The sequence below is a fragment of the Canis lupus genome, chromosome 20 (assembly GCF_003254725.2).
Source record: "Canis lupus dingo isolate Sandy chromosome 20, ASM325472v2, whole genome shotgun sequence".
NCBI lineage: Eukaryota > Metazoa > Chordata > Mammalia > Carnivora > Canidae > Canis > Canis lupus.
In genome coordinates, this window is record NC_064262.1 from 44,482,864 (window position 1) to 44,501,814 (window position 18,951).

The 18,951-nt window shown below is 57.8% G+C and overlaps 1 protein-coding gene across 2 annotated transcripts; it reads left to right on the forward strand.

Annotated features, from left to right (window-relative positions):
• The first annotated feature begins 1,859 nt into the window (after nt 1–1,859).
• On the forward strand, nt 1,860–18,763 carry CERS1 (ceramide synthase 1). Of its 2 annotated transcripts, XM_049098083.1 has the most exons (7): nt 1,860–2,133; nt 4,491–4,650; nt 8,630–8,810; nt 10,426–10,587; nt 10,900–11,047; nt 11,291–11,401; nt 18,631–18,763. In XM_049098083.1, exons 1-6 carry the CDS (start codon nt 1,873–1,875, stop codon nt 11,399–11,401), a joined length of 1,023 nt encoding a protein of 340 aa, XP_048954040.1. In that variant the 5' UTR covers nt 1,860–1,872; the 3' UTR covers nt 18,631–18,763. The 2 variants fall into 2 exon arrangements, with proteins under 2 accessions (XP_048954040.1, XP_048954041.1); XM_049098084.1 differs by lacking the exon at nt 18,631–18,763 and having other exon boundaries at nt 11,291–12,636.
• Nucleotides 18,764–18,951: the final 188 nt, after the last annotated feature.

An 18,951-nucleotide genomic window follows, 5' to 3' on the forward strand; every position in this document is an offset into this window, starting at 1 on the left:
GGCCGGACTGGTGGGTGGGGGTGCCTCTCCCGTTACTGATGGCTGCCATGGCGACCAGATAGTGACAGATAGTGCTGGGTGGGAGGGTGGGGGTGGGGGAGTTGGAAAGTCCAGGGCTGCACCACATGCCTGGCCAGATCTCTGGGGGCATGGCTAGCCAGTTGAGGACCCTCAAGTCCCCCTCTGCCTGCTAGGCAAGCTGCATCAATCCTGTCTCTGGCCTCTGGTTGAGCCTTAATACTTGACCAGGCCAGGCAGCCAGGCCTCATACCCTGCAACATGCTGGGCCTGTCACTTATTGGCCTGGGTGGCCAGATGGACCCCTGCCCACAGAGTGCAGGTTCAAGAATAATGAGTAGGAGGTACGGTGAGCAGATGACAACAACAGCGAAGAAGACTAATGGGAAAGTCAGGGGTGCACTGAGCAGGTGATATTTGTAGATAAAGTCTGAAGGAAGTGAGCGAGGGTCCCCATTAGCACCTGGGAGAACAGCATTCTAGGCCAAAGGCCCTGAGGCAGGACTGTGCCAGGGTGCTAGAGGAACAGTGAGGTGGCCAGTGTGGCATATGGGGAGCAAGGTGGAGAGGAGAGCATGAGTAGGTCGTGAATCAGTGAGGAGTTGGCCTTTACTCTGCATGGTGGGAGCCATGGGGGGCTGTGAGCGAGGAAGGACAGCAAGCAGGCTCCCTCTGGCCTCTGGGATGAGGAGGAAGCCTGGGTACTAAGCAAGAGGCACTAGGGGGACCCAGGGGCCACAGGAGGCTGTATAGGTGCAGGGAAGTGGCTGAATTTGTGAACATTCCGAGCTAGGGCCAACTGAATGTGTTGCTCAACTGGATGAAGGAAGGGAAGGGCCGAGGTAGGGCCAACTGAATGTGTTGCTCAACTGGATGAAGGAAGGGAAGGATGTGTGACTCCTCAGTCTGCCTGCGGGTTTTCCCCCAAGCACCTGAAGGTCAGGAGAGGCCTCCTACAAGTCCCATACTGATTTTCATTCTGCATCTTAAAGGTTTTGGGATGATGCCCTAGGTGGGAGGAAGGAAGAACACAGGAATGTGGGAGTTCCTGGGAGAGGGGCTATCAGTGTCAGGGAAGGCACTATCCCCAACAGGTGACCACAGGCCTTGATCATGGCTGTTGGGGGCTTCAGACACAGGGCCTGGTCACTGGACTGTAGAGTATCACCCAGGGTGGTTGGTCCCAATGGAGCCAGCATCTTGATCCAGCCTCTGAGTCCCAGCAGGTGGGTCCCTGCTCAGTCCCTCTGCCTCAGCCCCCCACTCCCCCACCCCCGCAAGCCTGTGTTAACCTGGTGCAGAGGAGGCCTGCCAGGTGCTCAGGGTCACGGATAGCAGGTGGCCCTGAGGACAGGGAATGGTGAGGTCCGAGGGTGGAGGGCCGGGGAAAGAGTTACCGGTGTAGGGGAATGCCTGTTGGTGCTCACCAAGCCCCACGCCGCGGGGGGCTGGGGAAGCCCAGGTGGGCACGGCACTCCCGGCGCGGACGGGTGCAGACGACTGACAGATGCCATTCCCCGCTGCCTCGCGCCTCGATTTCCTCCACTGGAAAATGGGCAGGAGCGCGGGCCCGTCTCCTGGACGCGTCGCCGGGTCTCGTCCTCCCGCGGTCGCCGCCGCTGCCTCCGGGAGACCCAGCCCCCGCGCGCCCTCAGGGTCTCGGTCGCCGCGACCGGCCCCGAGTCCCCGCCGCCCGCGCCCCCGCCGGGGCGGAGCTTGCGCCGGTCCCGCCCCCCCGGCCCCAGCTCCCGCCGGCGCGCCCCCGGCCCAGCTGCGGCGCGTGACGCGGGGCGCGCGGCTCCGGAGGCCACCGCGGGCGGGCGCAAGCGGCGGCGGGGACGGCGAGCGGACGGCATGGCGGCGGCGGGGACGGCGGCGGGGACGGCGGCGGGGCCGGCGGGGCCCGAGCCCATGCCGAGCTACGCGCAGCTGGTGCAGCGGGGCTGGGGCAGCGCGCTGGCGGCGGCGCGGGGCTGCGCGGACTGCGGCTGGGGGCTGGCGCGCCGCGGCCTGGCCGAGCACGCGCACCTGGCGCCGCCCGAGCTGCTGCTGCTGGCGCTCGGCGCGCTCGGCTGGACGGCGCTGCGCTCCGCGGCCACCGCGCGCCTCTTTCGGGTCAGTGCCGCGGGGGTCCGGGACGTGGGGCCGCGGGCTGGGGCGGGGGCTGGGGCTGGGGCGGGGGCCGGGCCGTCGGGAGGGCCCGGGACCCGGAGCCCGGCCCTCGCCTACCCCGTTCTGCCTCCCAGGGCCGGGTCGCTGGGACGTGGGGCCGCGGGCTGGAGGAGCTCGTCCCTCCCGGGCGGGGGGCGGGGGGATGCGGGGGTGTGGCCGAGCTAGAGGAAGCCCGGGACGTGGGGTCCTCCCCGCGGATGGGGCGTGCGAGAGGTGGGGGAACCGGGCCGACTTGGCGGGTCAGGGCGGGACGAGGCGGCCCCGGCCGGTGGGAGGGCCCGGTCCGCCGCGCGCCCTCTCGGGCAGGCCGAGCCGGGCCCGGGGGGCGGAGGGCGCGGCGGGGTAGGCTCGGGCCACAGAAGCCGCCTGCGCCTCGCGCCTCAGGGCGCTGCGGGGCGCGCTCGGAACCGGAGCGGGGCCCGAGGTCCGTGCGGCTGCGGAGCCGACTTGTCCGCCGCTCCCGGGAAGAGGCGGGAGCTGCCCGGCCCCTGCCTGGCGCATGTCTGCAGTCAGCGCCACCCTCCGACCCGGGGAGGCAACGGCCTGGGCTCCCCGGCCACGCCGGTGGTCGCAGGCTTGGGAGGTGGCACGGCCTGGGCCTTCAGAACGGCTGCCTCCGAGTTGCCCAGTTTCTAGCGAGTCTGGGAGACTACCGCCCCGACTGGAGAGTGACCCTGGGAGTGACATTGGCGCCTGGCCTCCCTCCCATCCTTAGGGAGGGGTCGCTGCTATGGGAGCTGCTGGGAAGGCATTTGGGCCCCTAGCTTGGCCGCGACTCCCCCAGGGACTGACGGGGGTCACTCCGCCCAATCTGGCTGGAGGTGGCAGGGGCTGCAGGGACAGAGAGCCCAGCGTCAACAAAGGGGCCTTTCTCTGCTGGCCGGGAAGAGGCTGGCCCTTGTTAAGTCAAGGGTAGGGTGTTGTTTGGCGGCCGCTGTCCCCACCACCATCTCGTATCACCCACATGGCGAGGAGACGCCGGCCACCGCCCTGCTCCCAGGAGTGGGGAGGCAGGCACGAGGGCCCCTCCACAAGTCCGCCTTGGTCCCCATCAGGCTTTGTTGGTCCCCCCGACTCTCCCAGTTTCTGGCTGGGGAATGGGGGGCGGGGTCCAGGAGGCTGAGACTCCGAGCCTGGGAGGGGGATGTGGTCGCTCTGGGACAACCAGAGTGGAGCCGGCTGCCTCCTGGAGGAGGAGGCCTGGCGATGGGGGAGCCTGGCGGTGGTGGAGGTGGGGGGAACGGCAAGATCCTGTGCACCCTCCCTGTTGAAATCCACAGAGCTCTGGCCGGTCGGGGCGGGGTGAGAGCAGTTCGAGGCTCGCCCTTCCCAAGAAACGGGTGGAGGGGCTGCTTTTTCCTCCAAAGCTCATCTTCTTGGCAGCCGCCTGGTTGCCAGGGGTGACTGGAACTGGCTCTGGCTGTCTCCATGGCAACTCCTGGTGCTCCGGCCCCCTCAAGCCTCTCCTCCGCGGAAGGGGGCGGGCTTGACCCAGCAGCTCTTAGCCCCACCCCCAGGGAGAGGGAACCTGGGCTCCTGGAATCCAGGGGAGCTGTGCCCCTCAGATCCCTCCCTGACAGTTGCATGACCTCTCTTCCTTCCAGTGTCCCTGATGTGTCCCTAGGTGGCTGGGTTCATGTCTCCTATCATTGTACATCCTTTCCCTGCCCTGCCCCACTCTGTCCTCCATTGTCCCCCCACGTTCTCATGCTCTCTCTCACCTACTCACTCCCTGCTTCCCCACCCTCTCTGTCTAGCCAACCCCCAGTCTCCCTCTGAGGTACCCCTTCCCCAAGGTGCCATGATTCCCCATGGGGATCACTTGGGGTTCCAGCCTCTCCACATTCACCCCGATGCCCCCATACTCACCTCTGTGCTCTCTTCACAGGCTCACCCCTACGGGCCCCTCACATCTTCTCTTTAATCCTGCCTCCTCCATGGTATAGCCCCAGCTCCCTCTGGGACCCCCAAGCCCCCCAACTCCACTGAGCTGGCCCCATTGGTCTCCCTTGCTTGTACTCACGTGCCCCCTCCTCGGCATCCCGGCTTCCCTTACGTTTCCCTCACGTCCTCCCCCCCATTCCCCTCCCCACACAGCACTGGACAGCTGGGCACTAAGTTTAGCCCTTGGCTGGCACATGTGGGCTCTGGTTACCCTCCAAGCGGCAGTGGGTACCAGGGCCCCCCCGCCCAACACAGCCCAGCCTGGAGAGCCCCTGAGCCTGGCTTTGCCCACCCTGGAGGAGTGGGCCCTGGCCCTTGGCCCCAGTATTGATGGCCACCCACCTTCTCACCCACAGCCCCTGGCCAAGCGGTGTCGCCTCCAGCCTAGAGATGCCGCCAAGATGCCTGAGAGCGCCTGGAAGTTTCTTTTCTATCTGGGCGCCTGGAGCTACAGTGCCTACCTGCTATTTGGCACCGACTACCCGTTCTTTCACGACCCACCCTCCGTCTTCTACGGTAGGGGCCCTACCAGACAGAGCTGGGTGGGGGAGAGTTCTGCTCTCCATGGGGGAGCTGGGCACTCATCACACATCTCATGCTGGATGTCCAGCTCCAACGTAGCTCCAGGACAAGGGTGCTCAAAGGGCTCTGAGGACAGGGAAGGGTCCTGTTTAGGACTTGTTGCTATCAGGGCTCAGGGAGGTATTATCCTGATGAGGTGATTTCCAAATTATGGTAAGAGCCCAAATGTCCTTGTGTGGACCCAGGTGGGCACTCCAGGTGTCTGGAACAGCATATGCAAAGGCCCTGGGGCCTGTATGTGCTTGGTGCGTGAGAATAAGAGGAAGGCAGGAGGAATCTGAGTTTGAGTTTCATTCTAAATGGGATGGGTTTGTGGATACTAAAAAGCTGCTTCTGGCTGCCATGTGCAGGTAGGAGAGATTTGGATAAGGAAGAAAGTGGCCCAGTGGGGAAGTGAGGGGCTACTGTGTCTTGGACCAGCTTGGCAAAGAGATAAAGATGGTGAGAAATGGCCGCATCCACTGATTGTGCTGGATATGGGGGCCGTCAAGGCCTGAGCCTGGTGGGATAGGCAGGAAGGTGACTGCAGTGTCCTTTATCACCTGCAGGCAGGCTGTTATAGAAAACCTGATCTGTGATGGGAGTGTCAGGATTTCTCTATTCCTGTGCTGAGCACCCAGGCTGTGTACCAGGGACACACATGGAAGTGTTTTCTGCCATGTGACGTAAACAGTTTCAGAAGGCTCTTGGTGGCACCAAGCCCCACGTCCCCATCTGAGGACTGGGCACAGAGCTTCTGTGTTTTGGTGTCCCAGTGACGAGCACTGCGTTTGCCGGGCACCTGTCTGTCTCTGTGGGACCATGTCGCCCACATGGCCCCTCTCCCCACGTGCATTGCCCTTGTTGTAAATCCTAGAGGGCAGGGTTTAGCTGTCATTCAGTTTCCCTTTGCGGGAATGAACCACGATGGATCTCTGTTCAGTTTCAGGTATGGAGTTGCTTCTGGTTTTTTCTTATTATAAGTTATGCTGTGATAACTTGCTTGCAGGTGAGCTGCTGCTTTGCATGTGCACTTACTGGGTACCTACTGTGTACCAGGCACTGCCCTGACACGGCTGAGTGCTTCAGAGAAAGCTCCCCCCACCTCGATCCCTTGTGGTGACAATGAAGTCTGGAATCTGTTAACAGCTATGAGAAAACTCTAGGGGGCGGGGAATGTTCTACGGAAATGGATGTTCACACCAGAAGTGACTTTTGCGTGTGGACCTGGAGGTGCCTGGAACAGATAGGAAATCCAAAGGCCACTGTGGGACAGGCACACTCAGTGCAGATCAGAGGCAGCGAGGAGCCCCTCCAGGATAGTGGGTATCTACTGGGGCACTGTGAGCAGAGGAGGAATGTTGCTGGGCCCAACTGAGTAGGGGGCTGAGGGCAGGAGCCAGGGCATGAGGGGGGCTCTTCCCAGGACGGAGCCCAGAACAGGAGAGAAGTGGCTGGTTTGAGAAATGTTTTGAAAGGAGAACTGATAGGATTCATTGCCAAGTCAGAAGCAGGGGTGAGCAGGGACCGTAGGGATGACACTGGGGGCTGGGATCCGGGGCTGGGGAGGAGGAGGTTTCGGGGAGAGCTGGAGCTGGGTTTGGGACACCTGGGCACTGATTCCAGAGGCCAGGGAGGGGGATGCAGTGGGGGTGACATGGAGCGTCCAGAGCAGCAGGTAGGTTGTGCATGTGGAGGGCAGGCCAGCGGTCCCTGGGTGGAGTCCAGCCTCCGCATGCAGGGAGGTACAGATGGAGTCCGAATGGTGAGCCCTATGTGGGCCACACTGCCCCTGTCCCACCCCAGATCTGGGGCCTGAGGCTGGAGGGGGACACTTGCCCAATGGTAAAAGACTTGTCAGTGCAATTGGTGGAAAATTCGGTGTCCTGTTTCCACAGCAGGTTCTGTGCATTGAGGTGCCTCTATGTCTCTTCCTTCTAAAGTGGGGGTAGAAGCACTCAGCAGGAGTTGGAGGGGTGGCTCTACTGGCTACAGCATTCCCACCTAGCTGAGGACAGAACTCAGAGGAAGGGCCCTGCCAGAAGTGTGCGTTTTGCTGTCAAACTTCGGGGAGCCCATGGACCTGATAAAGTGGTGGGTGGAGATCTAATCCACTGGGGGGGATGCATTTTTTTTATTATTAATCAGGTAAAATATACTTAACATAAAGTTAACCATAATTTACCAGTCGCAGGTTCTGCATGAGTCCACTTGTGTCAGGTCCTTGGAATAGCCAGATTCATGGAGACAGGAGCCAGGGCTTGGGGTGGGGGTGGAGGGCCATGGGGAGCTGGTGTTTAATGGGCACAGAGTTTCAGCCATACAGCGTGAGAAGAGCTCTGGAGATGGCTGCACAACCATGTGAACATGATAATGCTCCTGAACGTATGGCTGAGATGACAGGGTGTGCGTGGTATGTGTTTTACTATAGTTTTTAAATATTCACTGTTCTAAAGTGAGTTCAGTGGCATGTAGCACATTCACAGTGACGTGCAACCATTACCTGTGCCTAGTTCCAGAACATCTCCATCCCCCCAGAAGGAGACCCCATCCCTACGAGCAGTGATGCCTTCTCCCCTAACCCCTGGCAGCCACAAATCTGCTTTCTGTCTCTACGGCTTTACCTGTCCTGGATGTTTCATATACTTGGGATCATGCAGCGTGTCACCTTTTGTGTCTGGCTTCTTTCGTTCAGCATCTTGTTTTTGAGCTTAATCCATGCGGAAGCGTGAACCAGCACAGCGCTCCTTTTCACGGCTGGGTAATATTCTGTTGTGTGGCTGGATCACATTTTCACCCACACACGAGTTGATGGGCACTCGGGCTGCTTTTGGTGATGGCCAGCAGTGCTGCTGGGGATGTGCGGGTACAAGGAGCCCTGGTTTTAGCTCCCTTGAGCACATAACTAGGAGTGGACTTGCTGGGTCATGGGCTCACGTGTTCTTGGCCATTGAGGCCACAGAGGGGAGAGTGGACAGTCGGGAACAGCTCTGGAAGGCCAGGAAGAGCTGGGACAAAACTGAGCGGGAGACAGTGGTGCCAGGACCCGGGTCAGGGTAGCGAGGGCAGGGGAAGTGAGCAGAGGCATGGATGGAGAGGAGCCCCCACATGGGGGTCCATGTGGATCCCTGTTGCATGAGGTGTCAAGGCGCAGATGAAGAATTGTCACTGAGGTGAGGCACTGGGGCTTTTGAGGGGATAGCCAGGCTCCAGGGGACATGGGGGTCTGGCTCCAGCTCTCTGAGGCTGGAGGTGGGAGGCCCTAGATGGAGCTCAGGGAGGCCATTCTTGGGGGCAAGCAGAGAAGGAGTGGCCAGAGAAGTCCAGGTTGATGCAGGCAGAGCCCTCTTGGTGATAGTCCTAAGAGAGGAAGCAGAGGCGACTGGGAGAGTTGGGGGTCTGTGTCGCCTGGAGGGGTTGAAGCCTGAATGTGGGTGGGCACAGGTGCCAAGAGGAACGTGGTGGCTGCAAGAGCAGGCGAAGGGGAGCCACACCCCACTTGGTGGGACAACCCATACCCAACAGCATTGGCAGGTTTGATTTCTGCCTCAGCTGCCCCACCCAGCACAGTGAGGCCAGTGGCAACCTCCATCCAGTGGAGGGACTAGCCGGGATGGGAGAGCCAGGACGAGGGCATCGAAGCTGCTTCCAGAGAGCCTGAGGAGTAAGACAAGAAGGGGAGCCAATCCAGAGTTGGAACGCCTGCAGGGGACAGATTACAGGGATAGGAGTACTTTTTTCTATAAATCTAGAACCATTCCAAAAAAGAACACCTATTCATAAAAAATAATGGGTAGAGAATGAGAACAGACAACCGGTGGCCAGTACACCTGCAGAAGTGGGTGGCACACCGTGGCTTGTGGAGGATGCATCCCAGCTTGAGGGGTCCTGGAGGCCCTGGCGGTCCCTGACAACACAGTCCTGCTCTCTCCAGACTGGACGCCGGGCATGGCGGTACCACGGGACATCGCAGCCGCCTACCTGCTGCAGGGAAGCTTTTATGGCCACTCCATCTACGCCACGTTGTACATGGACGCCTGGCGCAAGGACTCGGTGGTCATGCTCATCCACCATGTCGTCACCCTGGTCCTCATCGTCTCCTCCTATGCCTTCCGGTGAGTCTCGGAGAGGGCAGGAGGGTGTAGGGCACAGCATGAGCAAAGAAGGGACGCTGGCATGGGGCAGAGAGAGGGGGCCATGGTGGGTATCCAGGGAGGTAGGTTCTGGGGAGAGATCCCAGAGGGATGGGGTATATCAGGTGCAGAGAACCCCCACCACACTCATACCCCATCCATCCCCCTCTAAGCCCTCCAACCTTGTCACACAGCCTTGGTCGAGTCACGTAGCAGGTGTTTACTGCCCGGGTGCTGCGAGAGTGCAGCTAGGAACACCCACTGTGACATTCTAGAGCCCCCTACAGCCACCACACATGGCCCCTGACGGCCTCAGATGCAGCCTGTCCACCCCTCAGTGTGCCATATGTGTAAGATCCAGTCTGATTTCAGAGGCATTGGAGGGTGAATATGTCTTGCCAATCCTTTTGTTGCATCAACTACATGTTAAGATGACAATAAAGGACTTACTGAGTTGATTAGAATTAGAATATAACATTAAAATTAGCTGGACGTCTTTTTTACCTCTTTTTTTTAAAGTGACTGATAGAGAATCTAAAATATCATATGCAGTTCACAGTCTGCTTCTGCTGGACGGGCTGCCCTGGCTGCACCTCCAGTATAATAGCTGAGGGGCCACTGGTGCCTATTTCAGCTTTAGCTAAACTGAAGTAAAGTTGCATATTTGTTCTTCAGCCACACTGGCCACATTTTAGCTGCTCAGTGGTCACATGTGGCTGCTGGCTGTCATACTGGACAATGCAGGTTTAGAACATTCCTATCATTCTAGAAAGTTCTATAAGATAGCACTGTTCTAGTGTAGAATCAGATGACAAACCCAAACAAACAGACAAGAAAGATACTAATGGTTTGTTTGAAGGTGATAACTACGGAAAAAAATCAAGTGGGAGGATAAGGACTGTAGGGGTGGTGAGGTGTGGGTGGTTGGGTGATAAGAGCGAAGACTGAAAGGTGAGGGAAGGCTCCATGAACACTGGGGAGGTGCATGTTAGGCAATGGAAACAGCATGTGCAAAGGGCCTGTGGCACGTGAGCTGTCAGGAGTGCAGAGAGTGGTGTCCAGCCATGTCCAGGTTGAATTCAGGTCCAGTGGCCCAAGCAGCTGTTGGGTGTGAAATGCTGGGGAGGGATGGGGGGATGGCCTTCAGGCTGTAGAGCCTCATGGGGACTCGGCCTTTCCTAGGAGGGTCTGCAGATTGCAGCAATGTTTGGGTTAAATGAACTGAGCTAGGAGGGTCAGTGTGGCAATGATGTGCTGTTCAAGGGGACGGATAAACTTGTGGGGGATCTGGATACAAAATGGATACAATCTGGATACCAGGCCACTGAGGGTCAGGGGTCACAGAGACCAGGAGGGGCAGACAAGGAACTTCCAGGGAGGCTCCTGGGTCACCCGGGGAGAGTGAGGCAGGGAAGGGGAGGGTGCAGGTGGGGCTGCCCAGGGGGCCGTACAGCTCCCCCACTCGGCCTGGTGAGGAAATGGGCAGGTCACGTGGGCCCACAGGAAGCTTGGGGTACAGCCTTGGTGCAGGGTAAGGGTCCCCGGTGTAACTCGCCCTCTGTGCTCTCCTGTCCCACTCCTCCCCTGCCCCCACCAGGTATCACAACGTGGGCATCCTCGTGCTCTTCCTGCACGACATTAGCGACGTGCAGCTGGAGTTTACCAAGCTCAATGTCTACTTCAAGTCCCGCGGAGGATCCCACCACCGCCTCCACGCCCTGGCGGCGGACCTTGGCTGCCTCAGCTTCAGCGTCAGCTGGTGAGGGGGCAGGGAGGGAGCTGGGGCTGGGGCGGGGCACACTGAGGGGTGGGGCTTGAGGGGGCAGTGCCTGGGAGGACGGAAGAGCCCCAGGGGGGCAGAGGCAGGGTCCGGCAGGAAAGGACAGGCGGGAGACAGATGGACTGGGGTGAGCAAGGCTGGGGCAGGGGGACAGGGATGGGTGGGGATGTGCAGGACCAGATGGATGAGTCCAGATGAGACTGTCGGGGGGCGGGGGGAAGAGGGGGCAGCCCTCCCCCTTCCCCTCCCCCTGGCAGCTTCCTCAGCTCCCACTGTCCTACCTCCCCGCAGGTTCTGGTTCCGCCTCTACTGGTTTCCGCTCAAGGTTCTGTACGCCACGTGCCACTGCAGCCTGCGCTCAGTGCCCGACATCCCCTTCTACTTCTTCTTCAATGCACTCCTCCTGTTGCTCACCCTCATGAACCTCTACTGGTTTCTGGTGAGTTGGCAGCCCACAGCTCCTCGCCCCCACCCCCATCCTCAGCTGGCAGTCCTGTCCTAGTTCCTGTCCTGAGCAGCGGTCCGGGGGCAGGGCCCCCTTCCCAGGCAGGCCCAGAGAGGGGCATGTTCACACCAGGAACAGCACGTGCAAAGGGCTGGTGGCAGGAGCACACAGCCATCTGGAGGGCGGCAGGGTCAGGGAAGTGGCACTTGCTCACCTGTGCCTCCCCGCCTCCCACAGTACATCGTGGCTTTTGCCGCCAAGGTGCTGACCGGCCAGGTGCGTGAACTGAAGGACGTGCGGGAATACGACTGCAGCAGAGGCCCAGAGCCCCAAGCCCGGCAAAGCTGAGTGAGTGTGGAGGGGCCACCGCCCCGGTTCATTCCTTTAGCCACGCCTGGCCTGCCGCACGCACTCTGGGGGCCCTGGAGACGAGGCAGCGGATGACCCGCCCCGGACGCTGCCCCCTGGAGCCTCCATCCCAAAGAGACTGCAATAAAGCCGTGGAAGATTAGCCACAGAGTTAGATGCTGTCAGGCCAGACAGGACGGGGGTAGAGTGGCCTGGGGGTGGGGGCAGCCTGGTGAGGGCGGAGAATCGGTCTCCGTGGTAGGAGCAGTGAGGGCCAAGCTAGTAGCTGGTTCGGTGCACCAGCAGCTGGGAGCCAGGCCAGAGGGGAATCCGTAAGCAGGTGGCAGTGGGGGTGGGGAGGAGGGGGAGCGGGCAGCCCACTGGTCAGTTGAGCAGGAGGAGGGGCTGGGGGCTCAGACCCAGTCTGGCCCAGGTGGGAGTCCAGGGAAGGAGGGGAGAAGGCCCAACTGAGCACCGCAGAGGTAGGACACCCGGGACTCGCCAGCTCTAGGTTGTAAGCCAGATGATGTCCAATGCCCCCAGCCTGGAGGGGCCCCAGGAATGAATGGAGGCAGGTTTGGGTGACCAGTGGAGTCTAGGGTATCCAGTGCTCCAGAGACAACACGAGGAGTGTTTGAGCAGCAGCAAGGTGGGAGCCCGCTGATGGCTCACGAGGCACCGAGTCAGTAGAACCTATGATTTGGCTTCTGGGGGGCTCATCGGTGACCAGCCTGGGAAAGGTGGTCTCAGGGAAGCTTTGTGCTCAGAGCTCGATGAGGTGGGTCAGAATGGGCCATGAGGAGGAGGAGAGAAGCAGAGATTTTAAAAATCTTCTTGGAATACAGAAGAAGAGCAGGGAACTGGGGGTTGCCAGAGTGGAGAGCTGAGGGCTCTGTGGCCAGTTCGCATAAATAAAGGCACTTTATACCCTCCAAGCCTGGAACTACAGGTGAGGGGTGCTAAGACCAAAATCCAGCACCCAGGCCAGAGGGGGACCAGAGAGGTGAGCAGGGATCACTGATATGAGAGGGCTGGGCAGCAGGTGGGGTCTCCCCAGCTGGATCATATGTGGGCATGTTGGCCCAGGTGACTGATCACCACGAGGCCGTCACTGTCATCGGGGCATGAGGGCACAGGGGCCGTAGCCAGGAGGAATGTGGTCAGATCCCAACTCTGCTGTAGAACCAACCAGACTTGTTTTAGGTGAAACAAAAATAAAAGAAAAGACAATCCAAGACTTCTGGCTCAAGCTGCCATTTACCGAGATGGAAATTGGGGCTGAGTTGGGGTAGGGCTGTGCACACTGGCGGTGGCGGGGGGCGGTGGGGGTGGATCAGGCATCTGGTTTGGGGGCTATGAGATTGGCCGATGTCCAGGGAACGTGAGCTGGGAGTTCATGACATCAGTGAGGTCTCACCAAGGAAGTCTGACCAACCCTCAGAGGCTTCCAGCACAAGCAACGGCTAAAGCAGTGGGTGGGAGAGGGCAGTGCCTGCTTGGCCAAAACTAAAAATCTGAAAGATCTTCCTGCTGTACACCAGTGCATGCCCCACTCTGCACGCCTCCCTAGTCTGTCTGCCCTGAGAAGGCCTAGCCAGGATGTTGGTGGGGGGCTGGCACCTGGCCAGCATTTCTGGTAGGATGAAGGCGTGAACTCCAAATGTAAATGACAGGGCCTACACCAGGGAGCACACTGCCATGATCCACCTGTGCGGGCGTCACTGGTGGAACTCAGTTCCCCGCAGGATGGCCAGAGTTAGTGCAGTTGGGTATAAAATGGGATAAAAAAGGAGAATGTGGATCAAGCTACACAAGAGTGGTCAGGATGCTTCCAAACCATCAGGTCATGGAAAACGAAGCAGCTGAGGAACTGTCCCCGATCAGAGGATACGAAGAAGACATGGTGACTGAATGCTGTGTGGGCTCATGGGCCAGAAAAAGGACATCCAGTGGAAAAACTGGTGAAGTCATATAAGGTCTCCGTTTCATTCAGAGCACTGTCCCAGAACCTTGGTTTCCTAGTTGTGACAAATGCACTAGGATTTGCAGAGATGTAAGATGATAACATTCGGGGAGGCCAACCGAGGGCTACACTGCAGCTCCCTGTACTGCCTTTGCAACATCTCTGCAAATCGACGATTACTCTCAAATAAAAGTCTTAATAAAAAAAAAAAAGCGAAAAGCATGAAAGACTGTCAGAAATGACACTGGATGTTATGCTGCATTGGGAGTTCTGAGTTCTGTTGTAACAAAGTATCATGAGTTGGGGGCCTTTAAAACAACAGAAATTTGTCTCTCCCAGTTCTGGAGACCAGGAATCTCACGTTGTCAGCAGGGCTGTGCTCCCTCCGAAGTCCCTAGCAAATGACACTTCCTTGTCTCTTCTAGCTTCTGGGGCTCCACACGTCCCTTAGCCTGTGGCTGTGTCACTCTGGCATCTGTTCTGTGTCTTCACATGGCCTTCTCCTCTCTGGCTCTACTCTCTTACAAGGACATTTGTCTTTGGATTTAGGGCCCACCCTAAATCCAGTCTGATCTCAGCCCAGATTCCTTCACTTTGTCACATCTGCAGAGACTTTTTTTTCCTAAAAAAGTCACATTCACAGTTGCAAGAGATTAGGAGGTGGACACACCTCTTTGGGGACCACCCTTCGTCCCGAGGTGGATGTTAAGGTCCAGACAGTTAGATGCTGCTGAAGAGAGAATCAGGAAGTTGAAAGCTGCGAAGAAGTGACCCAGATTACAGTGAATGCAGCTGGAAGCGATGATAGCTAGACTTCTAAGAATGACCTGGCTTCACTGAGTTCTGATAGGAGGCAGAGACAACATGAAGATGCAGTGCTCAGAATTTTCCAGATGTAAAGATGTAAATCATAAAGAGGATAAATAAAAAGGCATCCATACCCCAAACACGTAGCAAGAAATGTAAAACAGCCACAAGAATGATGGCCTACGCGACAATGACACTAACAGCAGCGAGGGACACTGGATAACTGTGGAGGGAGCTGTCCTGTGCTGAAAAGAAGGAACCAGCAACTGGGAATTTCATAGACAATTTTGAAAACATTTACCTGACGGCGCCTGGCTGGCTTAATCGGTAGAGCACCTCAACTCTCGATCTTGGGGTCCTGTGTTTGAGCCCCACATTGGGTGTAGAGTTTGTTTTAAAGAAATAAAATCTTTAAAACTAAACAAATGACTACTCAAGTGACAAGACACCCACAGAAACAAAAACTAGGAAAGTTTACCACCCACAGATCTCGACGGGTATATTTCAAAACACAGGAAAGCTATCCCAAGAGGTAGACCAGCAGGTGAAATGACACATATCTGGGTAAAAAAACTTAAATGCCTAGTTTGAGATTTTTTAAAAAATGACAAGTGAAGTAGTAAATACTGAAGTGGGATTGGCACTCGGCAGGAGGGTGGGGATTACATTTAGGCTACATTAGAGACCTCTATGACTGCTAGTGGGGTGTAGAGGGAAACCCGGAACAAAGAACAAAATAAGGGGCAGCCCCGGTGGCGCAGCGGTTTGGCGCCGCCTGCAGCCCAGGGCGTAATCCTGGAGACCTGGGATCGAGTCCCGCGTCGGGCTTCCTGCACGGAGCTTGCTTCTCCCTCTGCCTGTGTCTTTGCCTCTCTCTGTGTGTGTGTCTCTAAGAATAAATAAATAAATAAGTCTTAAAAAAAAAAAAAACAAAGAACAAAATAAATGCAAAAAAGGAAGGTTAGTAAAGGTAGGATAAGTAATGCAAAACGAGAGGGTAGGTTCTCAAATATTACACATCCAAATAAGCATTCATGGAATAATCAGTTGCAGAATTGGTTTATTTAATTTATTTTTTATTTTTTATTTTTAAAAGATTTTATTTATTTATTCATGATAGTCACGCAGAGAGAGACAGAGAGGCAGAGACACAGGCAGAGGGAGAAGCAGGCTCCATGCACCGGGAGCCCGATGTGGGATTCGATCCCGGGTCTCCAGGATCGCGCCCCGGGCCAAAGGCAGGCGCCAAACCGCTGCGCCACCCAGGGATCCCTGGTTTATTTAATTTATTGTTTAAAGATTTTACTTATCTATTTAGAGAGAGTGCAGGGGGGAGGGGCAGAGGGAGAGAGGGAATCTCATGCAGACTCCCTGCTGTGTGGACCACCAACTCCCCCCCCCCCACACACACACACACACACGAGGCTGGACCCCAGAACCCTGAGATCATAACCTGAACCAACAAGAGTCGGTCGCTTAACCAACTGAGCCACCCAGCTGCCCCACAAGATTGTGTTTGTTTTTAAATCCACCTCTCTACTGGTTAAAAGACTTCAAGTCTAGGGTATGTGAAAGTTGCAAATAAAAGGACAAGACAAGAAATTCAGATGTAATCCTTGATCTGGAACGTTCCACATGATACAAGCCCTAAATCTCAGCTTGACGGAGCATCAAGCAGCTCAGAAGCAGCGTGAACAGATACTCTTTTTAAGCACAGGACGTTTCTCAAAATTGACCGAGCCTGGCCATGGGGGAAATCTCCGGGACTCAGAACCAGGATCCCGCAGGCCGTGTAGACGAAACTTCAGCGAGGTTTGAGGACAGTAAGGAAATGATGACTGAGACCCCTGGGACGTGATTCAGGAGCTGGGAGACAGAGTGTGTGACAAGTAAGCAGCACCCCTCTCTCCCTCCCAGAACAGACCACCCTCAGGGACTGCCCCCTGGAGGGACCCCCAGGACCTGACCCAGCCCCTCAGCCTGACCCAGCCCCTCAGGCTGGAGCCCCCCCCCTTGTCGCCTCAGGGGCTGCTGGTCCCAGCAGCCATCGAGGGCCCACACCTCACTCCGTCTGCTGACCTGCCCTGAGTTACCTGCCGCTTCCCCCCGGGGATCCTCTTCCCGCAGCCCCCTCATTTAACTCACCCAACTTCCAGCTTTCTCTCCCAGCTCCTGGGGCTCCCCAGCGTGCCGTTCTCCGTCTCCGGGTCTGCCTGATGTTTCTAGCATCTCTGAAAAATGCCTGGAATCGGCCCCCCTTCTCACCCCAAACTATCTCCCTGGAACATTTGCCCATTGCAATTGATGGAAACTCAGGGTGAAAACCGTGCCAAACTCTAGGGAGCCCCCTCGCTCCCTCTCCTTACGCCTGAGGAAACGTCCAGAATCCCCCTGAGACGCCGCCTGTCCTCATCTCCGTCCAGCTCCCACCCTCGTTCTGCTTCTCTTTACCCGTAGCAGTGCAATGGAACTGAGAAGCCACCTCCCCCCCACCCCAGATACTAACACGGGTTTTGAGCCCCACTGGGAGGGGCGCTTGGAGGCTTGTACAGAAAAATAAACCAGCATCATCGGGAAAGTTCTGATAAAAGGCTTGTGGTGAGGTATGAATCCTTGAATGTATTAAACCTACTAATGAAAGCACAGGAACGGAAACCTTGGAAGAGAGCCGAATCCATAAATAGTCCTAAAGATCACTGGGAGGGACGAGCTGTCAGAGTACTTGGTAATCATCTGGAGAAAAAGAGCAAACGTGTGTATCTCGAATCAGCCTGAGGGCAAACTCCCGATGGAGCAGATGTTGAGGCAGAAGCAGAAGCTGTGAAATGAAACCAGAGGCCAAAAGGGAAATGGTGGCATCTAGCAGCTGAACTCTAAGGGTCAGAAGCCAGGAGCCCCACCTAGGCTCCGTCTAGAGAACCAACGGGCGAAAACGGATGACAAAGGACCCACAGGAGGCCCCCATGGGGCTTATCTGTAACCTCACAGATCAAGGGCCCCTGCCGGTGGGAGAGAAAGAGCCACGGAAGAGGGGGCAGAGGATGCGATGCGCGCTCCCAGGAAGGGACACGCGTGGCTCCAGCCCAAGGGAAGAATGAATTGAAGTGACTGAGGTCATCTCCTGGGAAGTAGGTTCTTCTATGAAAGGGTCTCTGAGCCAGAGTGCTCCGCAAAGTGAGGGGACCCGGGGTGGGGGGATGGTAGCACCCCAAGTGCTAGGATCCGTGTGAGATACCAGCAAGATTTGTGTGAAATTCGACACAGAAGCAAGAAACCCAGGTTGATTTCCAGGAGTGGCTCAGGGAAATGGGAGTTCTCCGTGCTTTCTGAGGTCTAGACCGTGAGAATATAGTACCAGTCCAGGAAATACGTTTGTGCGGAAGCTAGACCATAGAACCCACTCCTGCAAAGGCACCGAAAGACCGATGTGCAAAGGCATGAGGGGCTCCCCGAAGCGGGAACGGGAATAGCCAGGGCCTTGGCCAGTAAGCCGCAGTAAGTAAGTAAGCAGGTGCTGACAAAGGCACCAAGGAGCAGGGGTGGAGCCCTTTGTCGGAGCTGGTGAGGTGGCCCCGGGCACACCCCCCAGTCAGAACCCGAGCGCCGCCACTGTTGCAGGCAGTGAAAATGGAATTTATGGAGAGTGGTAGTGCACACAGGAGCAAGGTCAGTGTTGCCTTTTTGGAACATTTGGGTGCAGAAGACGTGTGTGTGTGTATTATATATTGATTTTACTGGGGAGAGTGGGAGAGGGAGAAAACAGGGAGAAGAGAGAGGGAGAAGCAGACTCCCCACCCCTCCCCCCTGAGCAGGGGGCCCGACACCAGACGCTGGATCCCAGGACCCCAACATATGATCTGAGCCCAAGGCAGACGCCTAACCCACTGGACCACTCAGGCACCCCCAGAAGACATCTTTATGCAAACCATACGTTATCTAGAAATTAGGGGCCTTTCTCTGGACTTAACCTGGACACTATATTAGAGTTTTAAAACTGCTTAAGTTGTTTTAGGAACATGGAAAGAAAGTAGGGGCTGTGGCGGATGCAGAGGGCAGTGGCGGGAGAATCACAGGGCGACCAGAGCCAGGGGAGGAGCTCTCCCTGGCTGGAGGGTCAGGGAGCGCGGCCCCTTGTGCGCAGCGCCTGGAAGGGAGGAGTATGGAGTGCAGGGTTTATCCAGACCCAAGTGGCGGGGGGGCGGTTAGATCAGGCTTTTGCCCTCTACCGGCCGTGGGTAGCGCAGGAGGGAGGAGAGAGGAGGGTGTAATTGGGAGGGGCAGGGACGCCGAGCCCGCCAGGCGGGAGGCAAAGGTCTGATGGCCGTGCGGGTAGGAAGGAAGGAGCCAGGTCGGTCTCCGTCTGGCAGGAAAGAGGGATGTGGAGGGCGATGCAGGCGAGGCAGGGTGGCACGCGGGGCATGGGGCCCGGGGCTAACCTGGGCCCGGTTCTGGCCCCCAGGAAGCCGCTGCGGAACGGCCTGGTGAAGGACAAGCGCTTCTGAGCTCCCTGATCGCCCGCCCACCCCTCAGCACCCTCCCCGCCCGGCCCCGCCCCCTCGGAACCGACCCCGCCCCTCCCCGGGACTGCGGCTCTGTCCAGCTCCGCCCCGCCTGGGCTCGGCCACTCCCGGTCACCTCCCCCTGGACCCGCACCCCGAGACCCCGCCCCCGGGGTCTACCCCCGTCCGGCTTCTGGACCGCGGCCACGTCCCCTGGGGACCCTGACCCCGCCCAGCCCCAGCCCTCCGTCCTGGCCCCTCGGGGACCTCGGCCCCGCCCC